The 19,413-nt window shown below is 41.1% G+C and overlaps 1 protein-coding gene across 10 annotated transcripts in view; it reads right to left on the bottom strand.

The window, feature by feature from the left end:
• DOCK3 (dedicator of cytokinesis 3) overlaps positions 1–19,413 on the bottom strand; it is a 184,947-nt gene that overhangs the window by 151,719 nt on the left and 13,815 nt on the right. For all 10 annotated transcript variants that reach the window (XM_027886464.1, XM_027886466.1, XM_027886470.1 and 7 more), the window contains exons 2-5: positions 14,904–14,987; positions 6,886–6,926; positions 5,246–5,301; positions 3,478–3,574 (exon numbers count right to left, since the gene is read on the bottom strand). In XM_027886464.1, coding sequence (XP_027742265.1) covers positions 3,478–3,574; positions 5,246–5,301; positions 6,886–6,926; positions 14,904–14,987 — 278 coding nt within the window. The remainder of the gene's footprint in view (positions 1–3,477; positions 3,575–5,245; positions 5,302–6,885; positions 6,927–14,903; positions 14,988–19,413) is intronic.

Raw genomic sequence — 19,413 nt, 5'->3', positions numbered from 1 at the left:
CAGGCAGATCAGAACTTCTCTTCATTTTCCAGTGTCATGACACTGTACCTGCACACAGATTACATACTCAAACAGGGGGAAAATGTGCTTTATCCTAGAATCACAAACAGCCCGGCTTGGAAGGGACCTCTGGAGCTCATCTAGTCCAACCCCCCTGCCATGGGCAGGGACACCTTCCATTAGACCTGTTTGCTCCAAGCCCCATCCAACCTGGCCTTGGACACTTCCAGGGATGGGGCAGCCACAGCTACTCTGGGCAACCTCTGCAAGGGCCTCACCAATTTGTAGAAGTTTTCTTCCTTATATCTAGCCTGAATCTCCCCTCTTCTACAGTTTAAACCCCTAACTTATCCTGTTGCTACAGGCACTCCTAAGAAGTCTGTCCCCAGAACCACAGAAGTCATATCATCTTTACTCCTTTAAAAGTATTAAATATTTAAGTTCTATTTATGATTGCTCAATTGGAAAAAACCCAAAATATTATTTTTAGGCAGGCCTAGAATTTCTGACAAGGTTATCATTAGAAAAAATATGCAACATAAATAACGAATTCCGGTATCTTCCATATCAGTATTATTTGTATCCCTTTCCAATTTGAGAAAAACCTCTGCCATTTTCAAACTACCTGTTGTTTTGTTACCATTTAAAGTGTTATATGATCAGAATGCAACCACTCAGACCTTAATGTGACACTACAGTAAAGCAAAGAACACAATATACATCTTTCCATTCCAGATTCATTTCAGGCACAGCCCTTTCTCTAAGAACTCATTACAGACAAATGCCTTTTTCTCTCAGACCATCGCTCTGCTTTCACCTTGATAGCAAAAATTACAAGACTATCACAGCCCTCTGTGTAGTACAGTGAACTCAGGCTGATCTTTCTAATATCTGTTTCGCAGACATCTAAACTGCAATTGCTGTACAACTCCTATAACTCAAAGCCCTCCAAGCTTCCCCACGCTCAGATTATTCCCGGTACTAGCACAGACTCTCTGTGGACAGAAGGAAATGAAGAAGATTCCCAATATTTTACACCAACTAATTTTCTACAACTGTCTCAAAGCTGTGCTTCCCTTCACCCTTCCATTCCTCACTGTTCTCCTCCTCCCTCCCATTTTCTGTCAGCTGAGCTACCTTATCTTGGAACCACACGGAATCCCTCTCCAGGCAGCGTTTAATCACTCCAGTCTTCCTGGCTATTACATCCCAGCTCCTATTGTTTAATGAAAGACAAACACAAACCCTACAGTGGAGCTCAGCAATACAATGAAGGCGACTGATTGGAATTTTTAATTGAAACAAACTTGAGTCTTTCAAACCATAATCCAGGTAAGCAGTTCACCCAAAACCACGAGGTGAACATTTCAGCCTATTCAGAGATGATGAGAGATGCTGCACATGCTGTCTGGCAGCACTGCTGGTACCCCTTACAGGCACTGACCTACTGAAATCATCTGTGGAACAGCCAGAGTTTGAACTTGCCCTACAACAAGGAACTTTTCGGCCAAGCTGACGAGGCACAGCAGCATGATAAATAACATTAATTACACTTCTTAGAGGATTCTCATTACGGTTTGAGAACAACAAAAATGTCCGCTGGTGCTAATCCAACAAGTATTTCCATTTAGTCCCTTAATATGTTTTAAGATATGGCCTTACAGCACAGCTTCCACCCTGAACACCAATTACACTGGAGCCTAATCCCAGCTCTGCCACAGCCACTCGTGCTCCTTGGGGCATCTCCTCAGGCTTCCACTTTCCAGCCCATACATGGGACAAATGTCTTTTACCCCCTTCACAAGGGGGCAGGTTGTTCTTGACATCAGAAGGTCTGTGCTACTGTATCAGTGGCCTTGAGCAGAAGAAATCACTGAAGCTGATCAAACACTGACACTTGGCCCTGGGGAAGTTGTGGAATCTCCATTCACATGGAACTCAAAACCTCACTGGTGCAGTCCTGCTACTCTGGTCTAGCTGACCCTACCTCAGAAGGCAGCTGATGATCTCAAGAAGTCCCACCCAATCTAAACAATTCTGTGATTATTTCTATATTAGAATTTTTTTTTTTTTTTAATTTTTGGAAGAAACAACCCCACACCACAAAACAATGCATTTTCTGCTGAGAAGCTCTGCCAATTTCTTCTTGTCATGGAGCAGATGTCTCCTTCCAAAGTTCTACGAGAACAGTAAATTCTTTCCCCTGTTATTTAAGAATGCAATAATGTTTTGTGCAGTGTTATAAGAAATATAATGAGCTAAACCAGAAAGCAGTCCCAGAAAGGAAAACCACTAAATGGAAGTTTATAGTAAAGCTTTCTCTCTCCTTCCCCTCGAGGAACTAGAGTTAACAATAAAGAAGAAATGCATTAGTAGAAAGGAAGTGTAACTCATTTGTAGGTAAAATGATTCCCCTTTCTCCAATTCAATCCCACTGCCAGTATTATTGTTGTCATCTTCAGCTGACACTGGGGAGAGGGGGGAAATGTTACAGGAAGAAAACACTACTTGCAATGGAAAAAGGAGGAGTACAAGTGCAAAGGGTGGCATAACGATGCGTGTCGTGGCCTCCCTCCATTAGATGTCACCTGCCAAGGAAATGCCTTCAGGGACAGCAGAACTGGGAGCAACAAAAGCAAAACTGATTTCACAGGGGTTGATTGCTTTGTGAAGGCAGAACAGACCAGCTGGTTATGCTGGAGATACACCAGACTCATCCAACTGGATCTTTCCTGGTTTTAATTCCTAGATATCCAGCTCCCGTCACTTCAGGTTTACATGAGGAAATAAAGGTGCTGCAGATCTGTGTAGAGAGATTTCTCTAAGGGAATGAGAGAAAGGAAATTCAGGTTTGTACCACCTACAGTTCTTGATCCTAATCCTACAGTTAGGGCTTGCAATTACTAAGCTAAAAAGAGAAAATAAAACCCAGGAAAAATAATATCTTCAAATGTGCAAGATTTTTATCTGCTGTGTCATGGGATTTGGCCATTAAAGTGTAAGACAAGAGCAAGGATGAAAGCAGGAGACATCACATAAAATAGGTGAGTATAAAGCTCAATACACTTATCTTAGTGTTTAATTTTAATATATGGAGGAACAATTGTACAAAACTCCCCACAGCAAGTTCTTCCCCTTTCAGACTCTAGACACCAAAACAAATACTCACAAACTGTGCTGAATAATTCTTTGAAGTCTTTGATGGGACTTAGAGAAGCAGTCTATTATATTATTTCTTACATATTTAATAACACTTTAAAATCAGGGGGTTTTTAAACAATAAAGCTTTCAGAATTTGAGAACCACTGAAAACGTCCAAGGCAGCCCACGTGAATCTCCCCTGATTCGCCGCATGTGGTATGCACAGGTGGCACACCCTCACAAGTACAGTGCACCCAATCATTCCCACATTGATTCTGATTGTTCCCTGAGGGACTGAACAGCATCTGAGAGGCACAGTAAGAGCACAGTTCTTACCACATAGAGCTGCTTCCAGAGCACGGCCCATTCCTGCAGTGTCGCTGTGACCTCAGTCACAACAGAATCTTCAAGTGGAACAACTGTTTCATATTGCCTGCAGAAAAAGAGGGGGGGAAATTAGGAAAGGTAACTTGGAAAGGGCAGGAAAAGAAATAAATGTCAGCATAGTAATTTGTAAAATGCTAGAACCTGAATTTGTTCAACACAGAGAAGAATATCTTAGGAGGATCATTTTGTCTGTTGTAACACTGAGGCACTCCCAGGCTCATGTCAACTGTTCCTCCACCACATTCCACAAGAATAGGCTTGTGTGAAGCATTTCCTGGTTACTTGTTCAAAATGCACAATTTCATTTTCATCATGGTCAGTGGGGACAGTTTTCATTACTGCAGCACGTTAAATAAACTTGCCTGCAAAGTGGGGTCGTTCACAGTTTGTGTCCCTTCTACAAGCCAGTCCAATCCTTTCCCTCCTCCAGTTCATGTCAGCCAATATCATAAACTACCCAACATACCTGCTATCTGTTAACCTTTCTTATCAGAAGGGCTTTTTAATATTCTTAAATAGAGGGGCAGAATTTTTTACCAAGCATGAATTAACCATGCCCCCTGGTTCAGGGCTGCACTACATCCTGCTGTATCCACTGGTACACCAGGAGCTCACACTCCTTTTTAAAAAGCACATTGGCTTTCCTAGTAAATATCTGGATATCCTGAACTGGTTGCCCTTTACAAATTCTGAGCCAACATCAAGCACTAATTAACTACAGATTACAGGGTCTTCCCCCTAAGGAGAATATATGTTAAGAGTAGTTATTCTATGCAATATATATCATTTTATTACACTCAAAAATGATGAAGCATCAGTATTACAGCTGCCCTTACAATCTTTACTAATCCCTTTGGGGATAAACATACAATTCAAGACCATCAGAAGTCACCTGTTTTTGTACAGGTACTTCACTAAATGTCATTTAATAAGTTTTATCTTCCCTATTTAATTTGTTGCCTGGGGTCACTGTCTGAAACACTGCACTTAGAAATCTCCCCACAGCAGCCTTAATGTGGAATATGCAAGGAAAAGCAGCAGTGAAGACACAAGATATTGATTTCAGGAGCCCCAGTCAATCTCAGGGCAAACTCTGCAGGTTCCACAGCCCACACTCAGTCACGTCTCTGACATGGCATTACCACCACCATATTCACATTAACTCAAAATAATCTACCACCAGCAACACATGAGCTACAAACAAAGACAGGGAAGGTAAAATATTTTCAGCAGAGGGTACTCCACTCCTTTTTTGGATGGGTGTGGAGGGCTGGATCCTTTTGAAAAGGTTCAGAGTAACGAGAGATACCCTGTCAGTGATGTCTCCCTGAAAATCTGCTGATGAACAAGATGGGCTGCCAACTTACTGTGCCTCCATTACAAACAGGAACATACAGAATGTTGCCAGTGAGAAAACAAGTAGAAATGAAAAATATAAGCAGAGTTCTTTAAATGCCTGTGTTTCAGGTGATACCTCTGAAGTTACAATTTTATGGGCCAAAGTGAACAGGAGTAACCAGATCTGATTCTTGCTATATTAAAAACAAAAAAACCACCCCAAACTTTGCAGAATTACATTGAGCTTTCAAACCCTCATACACAAAAAAAGAGATACAATGAACTAAACCTCTCCACAAGTTTCAATAATTATTTCTTTGATTCCCTTCTAGATAAAAACCACTGTAGCTTCTCAGAAAGAAAGAAAGAAAAAACTCACCCTCTGTTACTGACAATTGCCTTTTTCAAGTGAATATAGTTGGCAGGAAAAATCCCCTGCAAGACAAAAAATTCTCTAAGTTAGAAAAATACACTTGCAGTTTTTAGCACTGATAACCTAAAGCCACAATAAATAATTGCCAATGCACCAGTCATAACAACCCAAACAACCCTAACAATGTGTCAAAGCTGCCAGTCAGTCAGAAGTCAATATTCAGATTAGTCACAATTGATCATTTCAGTCCCTCTCAGAGCAGGACAGCACACTGGATCAAACCGCCATGTAGGAAGATCAATTTTTTAATAAAGAAGTTCTGCAAGTCTGTTCAGTAAAAACACCTTACAAAAATTCAAGCTTGGTGCTGTGCATTCCCAAAAGCTCCTGGAGTGCTGGAAGCACTGTTACATGGGAAACATGCTCTGAGGTATTAAAAAAAAAAAAAACACAAAAAAAAAACCAACAAAAAAAACCATGACACAGACTGACAAAAGTGTCAGCAGTCAAGTGGGGGCTTTCAATTTTTAGAGCTTTAGAACTGCACAGTTTCGGAAGAAAACATTTCATGGGGAGGTTGAAAGGAATCCTAAGTAAAGATGATTCCAAATGCTAGGAAAAAAACTCCTTCATTTTCATAGGCAAGATTCTAAAATTGCAGAAGGAAGAAGAATGGGTCTAAAAGGAACGGTTTATGCAGGAAAAAAGTTAAGTGTGAATGCTTTCAGTCACTCCAAAATCTGGAAAAGGGAGAAATGCTATTTCAGCTTCTTGCTTGTTCACCTGCAGTTAATGCTGCTTCTTTCTGTGATCCTGGGGTTACCCAAGAAACCAGGGGAGGTTTGAAGGGCTCTCCTGTCAAATCTGAACATATACACAAACAGAGGATGTACCAAAACACACACAGGGACTGTAGGCTTTTCATTAAGGGAGTATTACAGTCAGGAAAATATAACACAGGCAATATTATCTTCCATAATGCAGGCAAACATGAGAAATCTGGTACTCTTCTCTCTTTAAATGCAAGCAATACTTAAACCAAAAGACAACGAAATGATGCTTGTATAGAGGCAGCTGTTTGCCTGTTGGGATACATACATTTATAAAAACGTAGATGCAGCCACAAAACAAAAAAATCATGTCAGAACAGTCAAAAGAGTTCTCCAAGAGCAAAACAAGGATATCACCGGAAAAATTGGAAAATAACCAAATACAGTGATGTTAAAAGGTCAAATCTGAAAAAAAGAACAAACTTTACAACGTATCCTTTGCCACTGGACTTTTTTCAAAGTTGCCTTAGAATAATGATGCAAATTATTAAATATGTTCTTTAAAAATCCTGGATTAAAGCAATTCAAGATCACCCACCTATGCTTTTCTTAGTAGAGAAGGGTGGAAAGGATCAAACCAGGTGAGATTCATAAATGTTGAAAAAAAATTCCACATTATATGTCAGGAAGGTTTCTGCTCCTCTGAGTGACTAATGAGTATCACTGTCTCAATTTAGAAAATGAATCCAGTCCTCCCACAGGAAAAAAGTTAAGAACAGTAAAATCTTAAGGGTAAGGAAAATGAAAAGTTTACTGGGTTGCAAGAGCAAAAGAGATTTAATTTCCCACTAGATGAACAAATGTATCCACGCTTACCTTGACGTTGGGCTTCTTAATGGAAACACCTCGGTACCAGCCTGAAACAGAGAAAACACACCCTGTTCATCTGTGGGTCAAACTGACTCAAACTATGCAATTATCGAGACCACCTCAAAACCCACGTAGGTCAAATTTTTAAAAAGGTTTTTTTGTTCATTTGGTGTTTTTTTAATTGTTATTACTTTGCTCTCTAAGGCTGACAAGCAATTAAGAACCTGCAATGCTGCTGTTTATTCCCACCAGGAATAAAAGCAGCTTAGGGCACTGTGATCCTGTTCTAACAATCATGAGCCACCTTGGCAACGATTCATTCAGCGCTCGGGCAAGAACCTGAAACGCTCCTCTCACACCCTGGGACAGCAGACTCTTTGTAGTGTTTATCTGGAAATCTCCAGTCTTCGGGAAGCTGTCCTTTTAAAGCCAGGCAAAGCCATTATCTCACATTTCTAATGTGGTTTAAACGTCCTCTCTGTGCCTGTGGGACCCAGAACGGGCTCGAGGGTGGAATTCACAAACCCAGTTATTGTTCTCCTACACCCCATCAATGAACAGCTCCAGACAGGACAATAAATGAGGAAGCTGCAAGTTAAAGAGGAGACTCCAGTTCCTCCTGTTGCACACAGGTGACTGTGATGTCACAAAATTTCACAGAAGATAAATCCAATTTCCATTAAAATTCCTCTCATTTTCCCACCAACTTCCTACTTTCTTTTTTTTTTTTTCCCCCCTCCAGACAGAAGACAGGTATAATTTAGATATAATTAAAAGAGCCCTAGCAAAACCTGTCAGTGATTTGCTATGGAGAACAGAGAAAAACAGAACTAACTGGGTGTTTTGTGTCTTTTAGAAAAAGTACCTCATATTTGCTGAATTATTATAATACAAGTCTCATTTAGAGGCTCAAAGGTGGGGAAGAGAGTCTTGATTTTATTTTAAAGACAATCAGATAGTCCTATTTTTTTTTTAAAAGAAATGTGGCTTCATATAAAATAAAATAATTAATGAATTCAAGACATTTGTTAATCCTGGTATGGAAAAATTTAAAATCCATCTTCGTTATTAGTCAAATATCTCATGAGGACAGGACAGAACACTAAGGCTTGTTTTCCTATGAAATTACTGACTATATTAAAAAAATAGGTGGTTTTTTTCAATTTAATTTCGGTGAACAAATTTCATGGGATTCCTATCAGTATAAACACACAGGCACAAACAACATATAGATCTTTACCATCAGTAATTTCTAAAACCCCACACAACTGTGCCTGCAACACCTTCTTTTGAGCAACAGATGCTGCAGATTTTTAGGGTCACAGAAAAAAAACCAAATGCATTTATCATGGGATTCACTGTTACCAATATTGAATACAGTCTGTACCTTAGAAATAATCATATATTTGAGTTCACAACAAACAGAATGGCAAACTTTTTGGTAATTAGGGGAAAAAGTGGTTTTATCTAAGTTTGTGAACAGACCTGTAAAAGACAGAACAAAACCCAGTGAAGGAGGTGACCATTAATAATTTAGATCTGCAGGGCAGAGAATGAAACACATTTCCAAAAAACTCCCTTATTTCTGAGTTTTCTGTTCTTCCTTCCAAAACAAAATTTCAAAGCCCCAAAGGTTTGTGTTTACAGAGCTGTGAAAAACAGGCAGGGAAGGACTCTGAGAAATCCCCCAGCTCATCCCAGCCGCTCCCTGAGCTGCTCCTCACAGAGCTTTAGTCTGGTTTTAACAGTGTACAATCATTTATTAGCAGGACTGAGCAACACAGCACTCCCTGCCTGTGGAAAATGATCCATAAATCTTCTGCAAAACCTACATTCCAAGGTATTTCTGCACAGAATTCCAAGGAAACAGAGTAAATTGCTGCTGCTCCACACAGACCAGTGTGAAAGAACTGGTGTTGCACAGGCACCTTTTTATTCCACAGATCAACACTGGCCAATAAAACTGCATCTAACAGTGACATTTCCATATAATACTTGGAAATCTAGAATATTTATGTTCAGTGGAGATGACCTGCAGAATGTACCCTTTGGCAGGTACATTTATACATTTGAAATGTGATATATTTCCCTTAAATCTTGTACATTGTGCTCTCCAGATCTTATGTAAAATGTATTTGCTTGTAATGAACACCCCCAAAAACTCATTCTGTACCTCAACGTAAAAGCTATGAGAAAAGATACAAAGCTTTTTTTGTTAAAAGCACATTTAGAAAATTGCATCTGCATTATGTTATTCCCTAAAATGAACTAACCCTGCATTCTGGAATTAAATACAATAATAGTCTTAAATACATTAATATTGATCTAATCATATATTTTAAAGAGCATTTGTTTTGGAGGATTTAATCACAACAGTCATCAAATCCAGGCAGGTGCTTCAGCTAATTGTGATCACAACATGCACTCCGTGGTTAGACCCCAATAATGATGTTACTGTCTGCAAATAACTACTGGCTAATACTTTGGAATTATGGCTTGCATTTCCTACTGATACCTGGCATTTAAAGGGCATTGACTTCACAAAAGTGGTGAAAGAGACGGGATTTCAAAATCAAGAAGAGAAAACCACAGCTATGAGGTGAATTTTGTGAATTAGTTAATTAGTTAATGTGAAGCAATGACCATGAAGTCCCCACCAACAATGAAGCTGGGGGGGGGGACACGGCTTGGACAGCTGACCTGAATCAGCCACAGGGCTATTCCATGCCATACACATCATGTGTTATAAGAAAAGCAAATATCAGTTAATTAGTAGTGCCATTCTAAGCAATGCCCTACTCAGAATAAGAACACTAAATATATCCCACACGAGTCTGATGAACTTCAAGTATTACATCATAGTCAAAATAAAATAGATAAAATGACAAAGACATCCCAGAATAGGCAAAAATACCTTCCAGGATACAGATGACCCTGCAAGCAAACTGTTTCACCTCACAAGGTGATGTTTAGACTCCAAACACAGGAGCCAGGAAAACCCACAAGCCCTTGCAGCTGCCTTTTTCAATACCATCTGATGGTATCTGATACAAGCTGAGGGAAATGAAGACTTTGCTGATGTACAGCCCTGCCCTCTGTACACTCTACACAGCAAATGATCTCTCAAAGATCTGCAAGGAGAATTAATTCCCTGGCAATAAACTGGAGAAAAACCCAAAGGCAAAGCACCCTGTTACTCCTGTTTGCCCTGCACGTTAAGATGACCACCTGGTTTCATTCCAAACACACTCTCTATTCACACATCCCCACTGTGGGGTACTTGCAGGTCAGGAATCAAAGCTCAGTTACTTCAGAGTGTATGAACCACACGTCCCTGTCCTTCCCTTGGTTTCCAGGGCTTTGGGAGCTGTAAGAAACAGCTGGGCTTCCTGCTCGGCTCTTCCAAGCCCTGGAATTCAACAAGGCCACAAAGAAGCAGGACAGGAAAATGGACTGGGACTGCATCACACATCAAAAACATGCTCAGGTGAAGACCACCTCTTTCACCCACAACTACCTGTGCCTGTGGAAACCCACAGTGTGGGAAGGTATATTAGAGAAACCTGCTAACTCCTGGATAAGGACTGAAAAGCAGTGTTTGCCAAGGCATGTCCCGCTCAGAAGTCACTCAGCAGTGCAGCAGTTAATCTGCAAAAGCAGCTCTGGGCCAGCTCTGCCCATCTCAATCTTCATGTGCGTGACTAGAAGAGCTACCAATGGTTTTTTGATCTTTTCTTGAAAGTGCCTTGAACAAAACAGGATATTCTAAAAGCCCCCTCTCAACCTCTTTCAGATGTCCACTTAATCCACAAGAGGTCTGTCACATGGAAAAAGTCTCGCCCCTTTAGAGGACTCAGTAGCAGAAAAGCAGAAGGGTCCTAATTGAAAGGTATTGATCTATTTTCCAGAAAAACAAGGCTCAAGTATCAGGGTTAAATAAAGAAGCATCGGCTGCAGAAAAAAAAACAATTCCACATATAAGAGAAAACAAATTCCAAATATAATTTCTTGACAAACAAAATTCTGAAAATAAACTACGTAAGTATTTATGGTAAACCCTAAAGCTAGAGTTTGTTTTTAAAAGAAAGCACTGCTACAGCGAAACCTGCTACAAGAACTCAAGCCTTTTTTATTCTACAAAAATAAGTATACTCTGCAGTAACGTGGTGACCCTCAAACCCAGAGCAAAGCTGTCTTTTGCATATATCAGCCAACAAACAATTGGGTTTACCTTGTAATCTGCAACTTAACTGCTGTGCAGAGCAAAGTGACCCAGGAGAGGGACGGGAACAGTGCTCAGCAAAAGCTTCTTGACGCTGCAGCCCCCAAGGCCAAGGCCCCTCTGTCGGAGCACTTGGCCCGGCGGGGCCAGGACAGGCCGAGCAGATGAAGGAGCGCAGATGAACAGCCCAGCCCAGCCCAGCCCAGCCCAGCCCAGCCTGCCAGCACCGCGTCAGGGAGCGGCCCCGAGCCAGCAGAGCCACAGCAACATGCTGATAAAGCTGCCACTGATGCCACAACCAAAGCAGAGGAGGGAGGATGTGCTTTATATCTTGGTCACAGCCAAACTGAGGGGCATCGAGAAGCCGCTCCCGTGGCTCCAAAAGGCTTTCAGGAGCTGGGCGAGATCTTCCGCAGCAGCCAAGGGCGTCCAAGAGACTGCAGCTCCATGAGCACACTCCACAGACGGCACAGAGCAAAAGGGATGAAAAGGCAAAAGGGAAAAGGGGTATTTCACTGCAGACATCTCTCTCAGTCTCAGGAAGGGGTTAATTTGGCCCAGCCAGCCACAGGATGGCTCCCAGCTCCAGGTGGAAGGAAACCTGCGTTGTTCCCACAGCCATGACAGGTTGAAGGGTGATTCCTCACTCATCTGATGGTAAAGACACCCCTTCTCAACTGAATTCATCAAAAACCCTAACTGCAAGCTGTATCTGCTGTTTAAGTGTCCCAAATACCAGAAACACTTAATTTGACCGTGTTGTCACTGCTGGAATAACAAAGGAAAACTTTAAATATATTACATGCGTGGTTTAAGACCACAGTTATTAACATACACACATGAAAATCATGTAAATAAATACTTGTGTGGATAGCAGAATTTGCATGGGTAAGATAACATTCTTCTAACTGGTGCTTCAGGAACAAGCTGGTGTTTCCATTCTTCAGTGAATATACAAGACTCTTAAGGTAATAATTAAAGTTACTGAAGTTGTAGCATTTTTAATCTAAAGAAAATCACCTCCCAGCAGTAAAAACAAATGGACAAAACAGACATTTTAAATTTGCTCTCAATATCACAGCAGTGGCAAGAGTCACATGACTTGAAAGAGAGGGTGTTCCTCTGAATGCACAGTCCACACGAGTATTTCAGACAGGGAATATGCTCATGCTCTGCCACTCGACACAAGAAAACTCCATCTTTCAGCATTTACAGGTGCCCCACTAATGCCACGCCCTTTCAGCCCCTCGAGGCACGGCAGGTAAAGAGAGAACTCCACCTGAGTGTTCCAGTTCTCTCTCAGTGGCGAGATCTGTAAGTACAAGGGCTCAGAGAAGGGAAAGCTGGGCAGGACAGTGATGTAGGGATTTGTGATCTGGTCTGGGGGCAGGCAGAGTGACAGGCACAGAGATTGATGGAAATCCAGAAGTTCCAATGTCAAGCACATGAACAAGATACATAACCAACAAAGGCACCTGCATTTCACTGCATTATATTTAAATACTGCACTGTATTTAAATGTTATCAATTAGTATTTATATTTATTAGCCTTACAGAGACAAATACATGTATATACATGTACATGTGTGTGTGTGTGCATGCACATATATTTGTTCCTTTACTCCACAAATACGTGTAAAATTTTGCTGCAGTGATACCCAAAAACCTGAAGTGCAGAATTCCCTCCTCTTTCATTCAACTGCTCTACAAGCAACGACTGCTTCTTACACCAGTCACCGCAAAAGAGCATTTGCTCTTTTGTAACACTAACACAGTTATTCACTAAGTTATTATGATTAAAAATAAGCACATTCAGAAGTAAAGCTACTGTTTGAATCTTTGTCAGCCCCGAATTCCTCAGCGAGTCTCCAAAATCGCACTTCACGTCACTGGAAGGTTTGTGTGTTCGTGAATCCCTTCAACCCTGACAGTAAAATCCCTGCTGCAGAGAACTATGCACAAACTATTCCAACAAAAAGTGAAGCAGAAACAGCAGTGCATCTTCTGTGCCTCTCACAGCAGTGACCCTTATTTTGTGTGGGTTAACATCACTTCATCCAGCCTGTCTACACAAAAGAACCACCAGCAAATACTGCAGAAGGAGAGGACCCTGTTAAACCACTTAGACAAGAATGCTTAAAAAGCAACTGCTTTCTTTCCTTCTAAGAACCTACTTTACACGTTTAGTGTGCTTTTTTGCATCATTCACACATGCAAGAGCTGCAGCACAGACCATCTGAATATTCAGATGAGTTTCACCGTGTGGAGTTCCAGATGTTATTATCACAATTAATATAGCTTTTTATACACACACAGTCCATGGTAAAGGAACCTCAACCAAAATGACAGGATGGAGGGCTTAAAACACAAACCCAAAACATTGTGTACAAACACCTTCTCCCCTCCAGGCAAACACTGTCTGAGGGCCTCCCTTCTCAGGAATGTGCAGACTGGCAGGAACTGCTTTTGAGGAATCATCCCCACAACCACCAGCCAAGGAAATATTCAGAGCCTAATTATTGTAACACTCTAAAGAGATGTTGGATTATCCCTTCGCTTCTCTACAAGCAATCTGCTGCTTGGAGATTGTGCTTTTATCTCCCAGGGTTTTAAAAGTTTCCTTGATTCCCAGAAATGGCTGGGAAATACCATGACTGCTTTCAACAACAAGCACTGTTTTACCTGACAGCTACACTATCCTATGCAAAGGAATCACTTTTACCCGAGCTTGCACCATGTATTAATTCACAAGACCCGGCAGAACAACTAAAATCAGCACTCAGTGCTTGAGTACAACTTGACCCATCACATCACAAGTGGGTTTTTAAAAAACACGACCACTTGCAGGTATGACAGTACAGGTATTGCTTACAGCATGTTTCTTCGTGGTTAAGAGTCCCTACTGCACCCCAAAACTCTCATTCAACAGAGAATTTTTACAAACCTAGGTGAAAAAGCTACTACTTTACTAGAATAATTAGCAAACAAAAATCCACAACTTTGTTGAATGTTAATTTAAAATTCAACTTTGTGGGTCTGGGGTTTAAATCTGTTTTAACACTTCAGGGTTGAGGTCACTACTCCACCTCAGATTACAGTGAAACACATTCTCACACTGTATCTTGTTAACCTACTTCTCCACAAACATTTTTTGCACGACTTGCTTGAGTATGAGGAGAAGAATAATTCTCCTTTTACACACAACCTCAGTCACACTCCTCATGTGAATAAAGCAGAGGATTAGGACATTCCCTTTATTCACAGGCAGACAAATCCAACCACACAGGAACTATAAAATTTACAGTGGTATTTTGCTTTAGGTACAAAAACACATGATGATAAATGCAAAACAATCTCCCCTAAAGTCATATTCTTTACATTTTTTCCATTATTAATAACCTATTTCATAGGTAATATTATTCATCTATTCAGATGTTTCTAAATAATAAACACCAATACACTGACTAGAAATGCATAACAGTAACACTGAGTAAAAAAAGATACTGATTCTGTACTTTACAAGATGAAAATTCAGTGTAAGACCCAATTACAATATAACAATCAGGTCAGGGTTCAAGATTTTCTGGACAGATGGTTAACTTAAAACACACTGACCCCCTATCAGACTGGATTAGTGCCAACAGCACTCAGCCTTTCCTACGGAAAGTGGGTCAGATTAGGTTTTATTCAAGTGCTCTGATTTGATGCATCATGATTTCCAAACAACTTATTAAAATCTGCTAGATTAAGATATTTGTATGCTCCTCTACAGAAGGGGCTCCTCCCCGGCTGTCCCACTTACCTTCACATTTCTCCAGGATCTGGACGGTCTCACCTAGCTCCAGGACCAAGCCCTGCGGAACCGTTCCTCGGAAGCTGCATATCACTGGAGGGTGGGGAAAGAGAGAGAGAGAGACATATGAGGCTTGAATCTTTGTGTGAATTTTCTTCTAAGCATAGCCCTTTAGCTCACTCCCTGCATAAAAATAGCTCTGACATAGCTGCCCAGAAAACCTGTCAGCCAACTTTTCCTCACCGGGTATCTTTGTTTCGGCCCTTCTCTGAAATTAAGCTCAACAACATCATAAAAGATGAGCTCTCTAAAAAGACTTTTTAATTAAGCAGAGCTTGTAATCACTTTAATCAGCAATCTCTGATTTATATTCCATACAAAGATTTCCTTGTTTCACTATTCTCACTCTACTCCACCAGCCACCAATGGAACAGGCAGCCCGAACTGCAGAGATTACAACAGGAACTCAGCTCCAGGAATTACTTCTCTCCAAGTTGAAACTATTTCAAAGACCATCTGTGCAACTAATGCCCTGCAAAAATCCTATCACACCATGCATTATATTTAAGTAGATACATGAAAGAATATATAAGGATCTGTACTTTTCAGAAACACTAACATGATATACATCTTACTTTTCCAGGTGTCTAGTTTTCATTAGCCAGGAGAAATAAGAACCCATCTTAATGTTTAAAAAATATTAATATAATCAATAAAAACACTAAATGGAACTCTATTTTAAAAAATAAACTTTAGAAGTATCAGTGTGTAATGATATATTCTTCAACTATATTTGTCAAAATTCAACAGGGACATGGCCATGGGTAGTTACCTCAAACATGACGTACCAAAACAAAACAAAGGATGAATTGCAGATAAGGTCCCACCCTCCCCCCAGAACCAGCATTTAGCACCCCCCCAGGCACAGACTGAATGTAATCATTCAAGTACCTTGTTCAAGGTAAACACACACTCAAGCCAGAGCCCACCCTGTTCATCACCTGCACTCACTGCAGCACTACAGGTGGAATTCCATGAGCTGAAATAGTGACCTCCAGTGGGCACCATCCTCTTCCCAATCTAAGAGAACACTCCCCTTGGAATGCCAGCACTCCAAGGGGTTTCCATGGGATGGAGATGCACATCACCTCCTCCATAAATACATTTTTATGTCAAAGCCATGAGTCCCTCGTGGGTCACAGCCCCTCTGTGCAGACCCTAAAGCTGTGAACCCAACAGGGGAAGAACACCATGGAAAACAACACTGTCACCCACAGCACCCATCACATCTGGAACCTTGCATTTCCAAGAAACAGTGAGAAAAGCATGGACAAAACTTCCACTAAAATAAAACAGGGTTTCAACCACACACACATAAAGGGAAAGGGCAAGAAGGAACAAACTACACAGACCAGGCAAACACTCACACAGATGGCCGGTGAGAAAGGGACTGAATCAAAATCCAAAGGGAACCAAACAGCATCCAGTGTTTGCACTTCCACTCTGAGACTCAATGCAGGGTTTAAATCCAAGAGTTAAAAACTAGGAATTTCATCAACAAACCCAAATCGCTCTCCCAGCCCTTATGGCCCAGCAGAAGTCACTGCCAGTTAAATGAGCTCTAAATTCTTGTTTACATCAGAGGCAGGAGAAACACAACAACTGGCTCCAGACTGGAATAATGCAGACAGCATAATCTGACAGAAACACTGGGCTTGTCAGCATTCTGGAGGCATTCTTCACCCATGAAGAAATCATAAATATGGATTTCAACCAAAGAAAAAACTATTTAAGGCTTCTCCCCAAGCGCAGGAACACTGACAACTGCAAAACGATGAACTGCCAAGACACAACCAAAGCTCCAATGGCTCCTCCCTGTCCCTCCAGTGTTTCAGATGGCTGGATCCTTCAAATACAGAAAGTGTTTTCCTTTTTTTTTCTCAGAGGGAATTTTGCCAGAACAAGAAGGTAATGAAAAAATCTTTTATTTTTGAGGTGTTTTGCAAAATACCGTCTTACATTAAAATAATATTACTTTTCCATTCAGAACAACAAAAATACTGCAACATTTTAAAGATATGGTCAGGAATGGTGGCATCAATATACTGAGGCTTACAAGAAGTAATTCTAATAGATCTGTTAGTCTGCAGATGCAAAGGATTCTACTGGTCACACAAAGAACATCTGATATCAGGACTCCATTGCATCAATATGTGATCAGCTCTTCAGAATTAAGAGCCCCCTATTAATAAGGCAGACAAAGCTCTTTTCTTTGGTCTACCTCACTCAGAAAAAGAAAGAGGTAAAAATCACAGAAGAGAAATGAGCCAATCCCATCAGCTCTAGATACAACTCCATGATCATACCCAATCAGAAAACCAGTTCTCACACAAAAATACCCCCCCTCAATGTTCCTCATTCTCAGTACAGCACTATGGAATTGAATTCCTTTGGTACCCATCAATGAGGAACGTGGGGCTCTTCTGTTTGACAACTTTTATAATCAACCAATAGGATCTGTGAATACAAATACAGATATTTTCAAAATAACAGAAGTCAAATCTCAAGGCTAGCTGACTTTCCAGCCACACTAAATGAAGCTCTGGAAAAATTAAAGAATCCAACTCAATTGACCCAATACACCAAATCATATCTTGCTAAACTGTGTAACAAGAGCAAAATTTAACATCTCTGAAGTAAAAAAGAATGGTAAAAAAAGTATTATGACAAAAATCACAGAAATTGGAGGTTATTTTATAGTCTGGTGTATGATTCCAAAGGTTACTTCCAAAGAGTTACAGATGTTACTCATCTGTTAAGCTAAAAATGCAAGATGCAACACAATGTTATTTATAAAGTCCCTTTTAGTCCCTTTCACTATGGAAAATAATGATCACAAGTGCATATGAGACATACAGAATAATTTAACTATTCTGGAGAAAATAATTTTTATTTAACTTGTAACTGCTCACTTCTGTCCCTTCTGCAGAGAAATTCTTTACACTACAAGATCATCTGCAAACTGCCCCTCAATCAGTAAGTCACCATTTCCTACAAGAGTCACCAGAACACATGAGTAACATGATGGACACAGGCAAAAAGCAAAAAGCTTCCACCCACCAGGGAGCAGATCTGACCAATCCCTCTTGGGCTCCAGGACAGACTGCTGAAACATTTAACATCTATTTTCAGAAATTAAAGCCCTTCCCATCATTCAGATCTATAAGGAGGTCAGAGTTCCCCTCATGAAATGGAATTTCTGCCAGCAGTTAAAGCCAACACTCTGCCAAAGAGGAACGCTTTGAAAAAGCACCACATGCCACATGATCCAGGAATCATCTGCAAGTCAGAAGTCCCTGAACTGAGGTACTTAAAGTGGACCACAGTGACAGAAACCCTTCCATCTTCACCTCTGTACTTTATTAATAGGAAAGGCACAAACTCATTCACACAGGCAGTTACTCTCAAGCTTTTCTGGACCAGAAAATATGAAGGGATTGGGGGATATAACACATAAGAACAGATGGCATTGTGATAACAGTCTGGAAAGACAAAGATCCAGGGGAGGACAGATTTAGAAGGGTTTTCCTTGCCTGTGGATGTGCCCTGACACAGGGTAAGCAGCTGCACTGTGAGTCACCAGCAGAAAGAGAAACTGCTGCAAAGATGAACTGGACCCGTTCAGCCAATGCACCTCTGGCCAGCTGATACAATTCAGGAGGTTTTACAAAATATGTTCTCAAACGGCCCCTGCCAAAAGTCTTGGAGAAACTGCATTTGCCTGTGATGAAGTGGGAAGGCATCTGCACATAAACAGCCAGCAAAGAGATGTGAAACAGAAATTGCCACTTTCCTTAGCGAGCACAGACTGACCAGCAGGCTCTAAAGGCACCTCTGTTGGAGCCTTTTCTGTTTAAAGTATTCCTAATGATCAAAAAAAGCTGATCATTCAGAGAAATGACGATGTTTATGAAGCCACTTCAGTTACTCAGGGTAGTAAAGAGCTGCAGATGGACCCGAGTACCACAAGTAAACTGGCAGATGTAGAGGATCCAGTTCATCTGGGTGGTGCTCCAGGAGGGATGAACAATCCTCACCTCATAGAATGACCATCTCCTCCTTCCTACTGCCACATGGAGGGAAACCCTGGATTGTTGGTCAGAGTTCCCCTCCCAATCTCAGTGCTCAGCCACTGCCAAGCACCACCCCACAACACAGAATATTGCCTGGGGGAAAAGGGGAGACACCATCACCCACAGCACTGGGTAAAACTCCCAGTGAACTCCAACGGGCCGGTTTTCCTCTCTCCCCTTTGACAAAACTTTACACTTCACCAAAAAGGACTGAACAGCACAGGAGAAGGGAGCAAGAAGAGAGACAAGAGATAGCAAGGACTGCAGAAGGGCTTTTATAGGATTGATTGTTAACCAAGATGGGACTCCTGTACCAGGAAGGCTGGAAGGGGTGGAGAGAGGATAACGGACAAGTTGCAGAGAAGGTGCACAGGGAACTGTTGCTC

The sequence above is a fragment of the Empidonax traillii genome, unplaced genomic scaffold (genome assembly GCF_003031625.1).
Source record: "Empidonax traillii isolate 1590-97213 ecotype Southwest subspecies unplaced genomic scaffold, ASM303162v1 scaffold187:size1931383, whole genome shotgun sequence".
In the NCBI taxonomy this organism is placed as follows: domain Eukaryota; kingdom Metazoa; phylum Chordata; class Aves; order Passeriformes; family Tyrannidae; genus Empidonax; species Empidonax traillii.
This window is presented reverse-complemented; position numbering and strand designations above follow the sequence as displayed.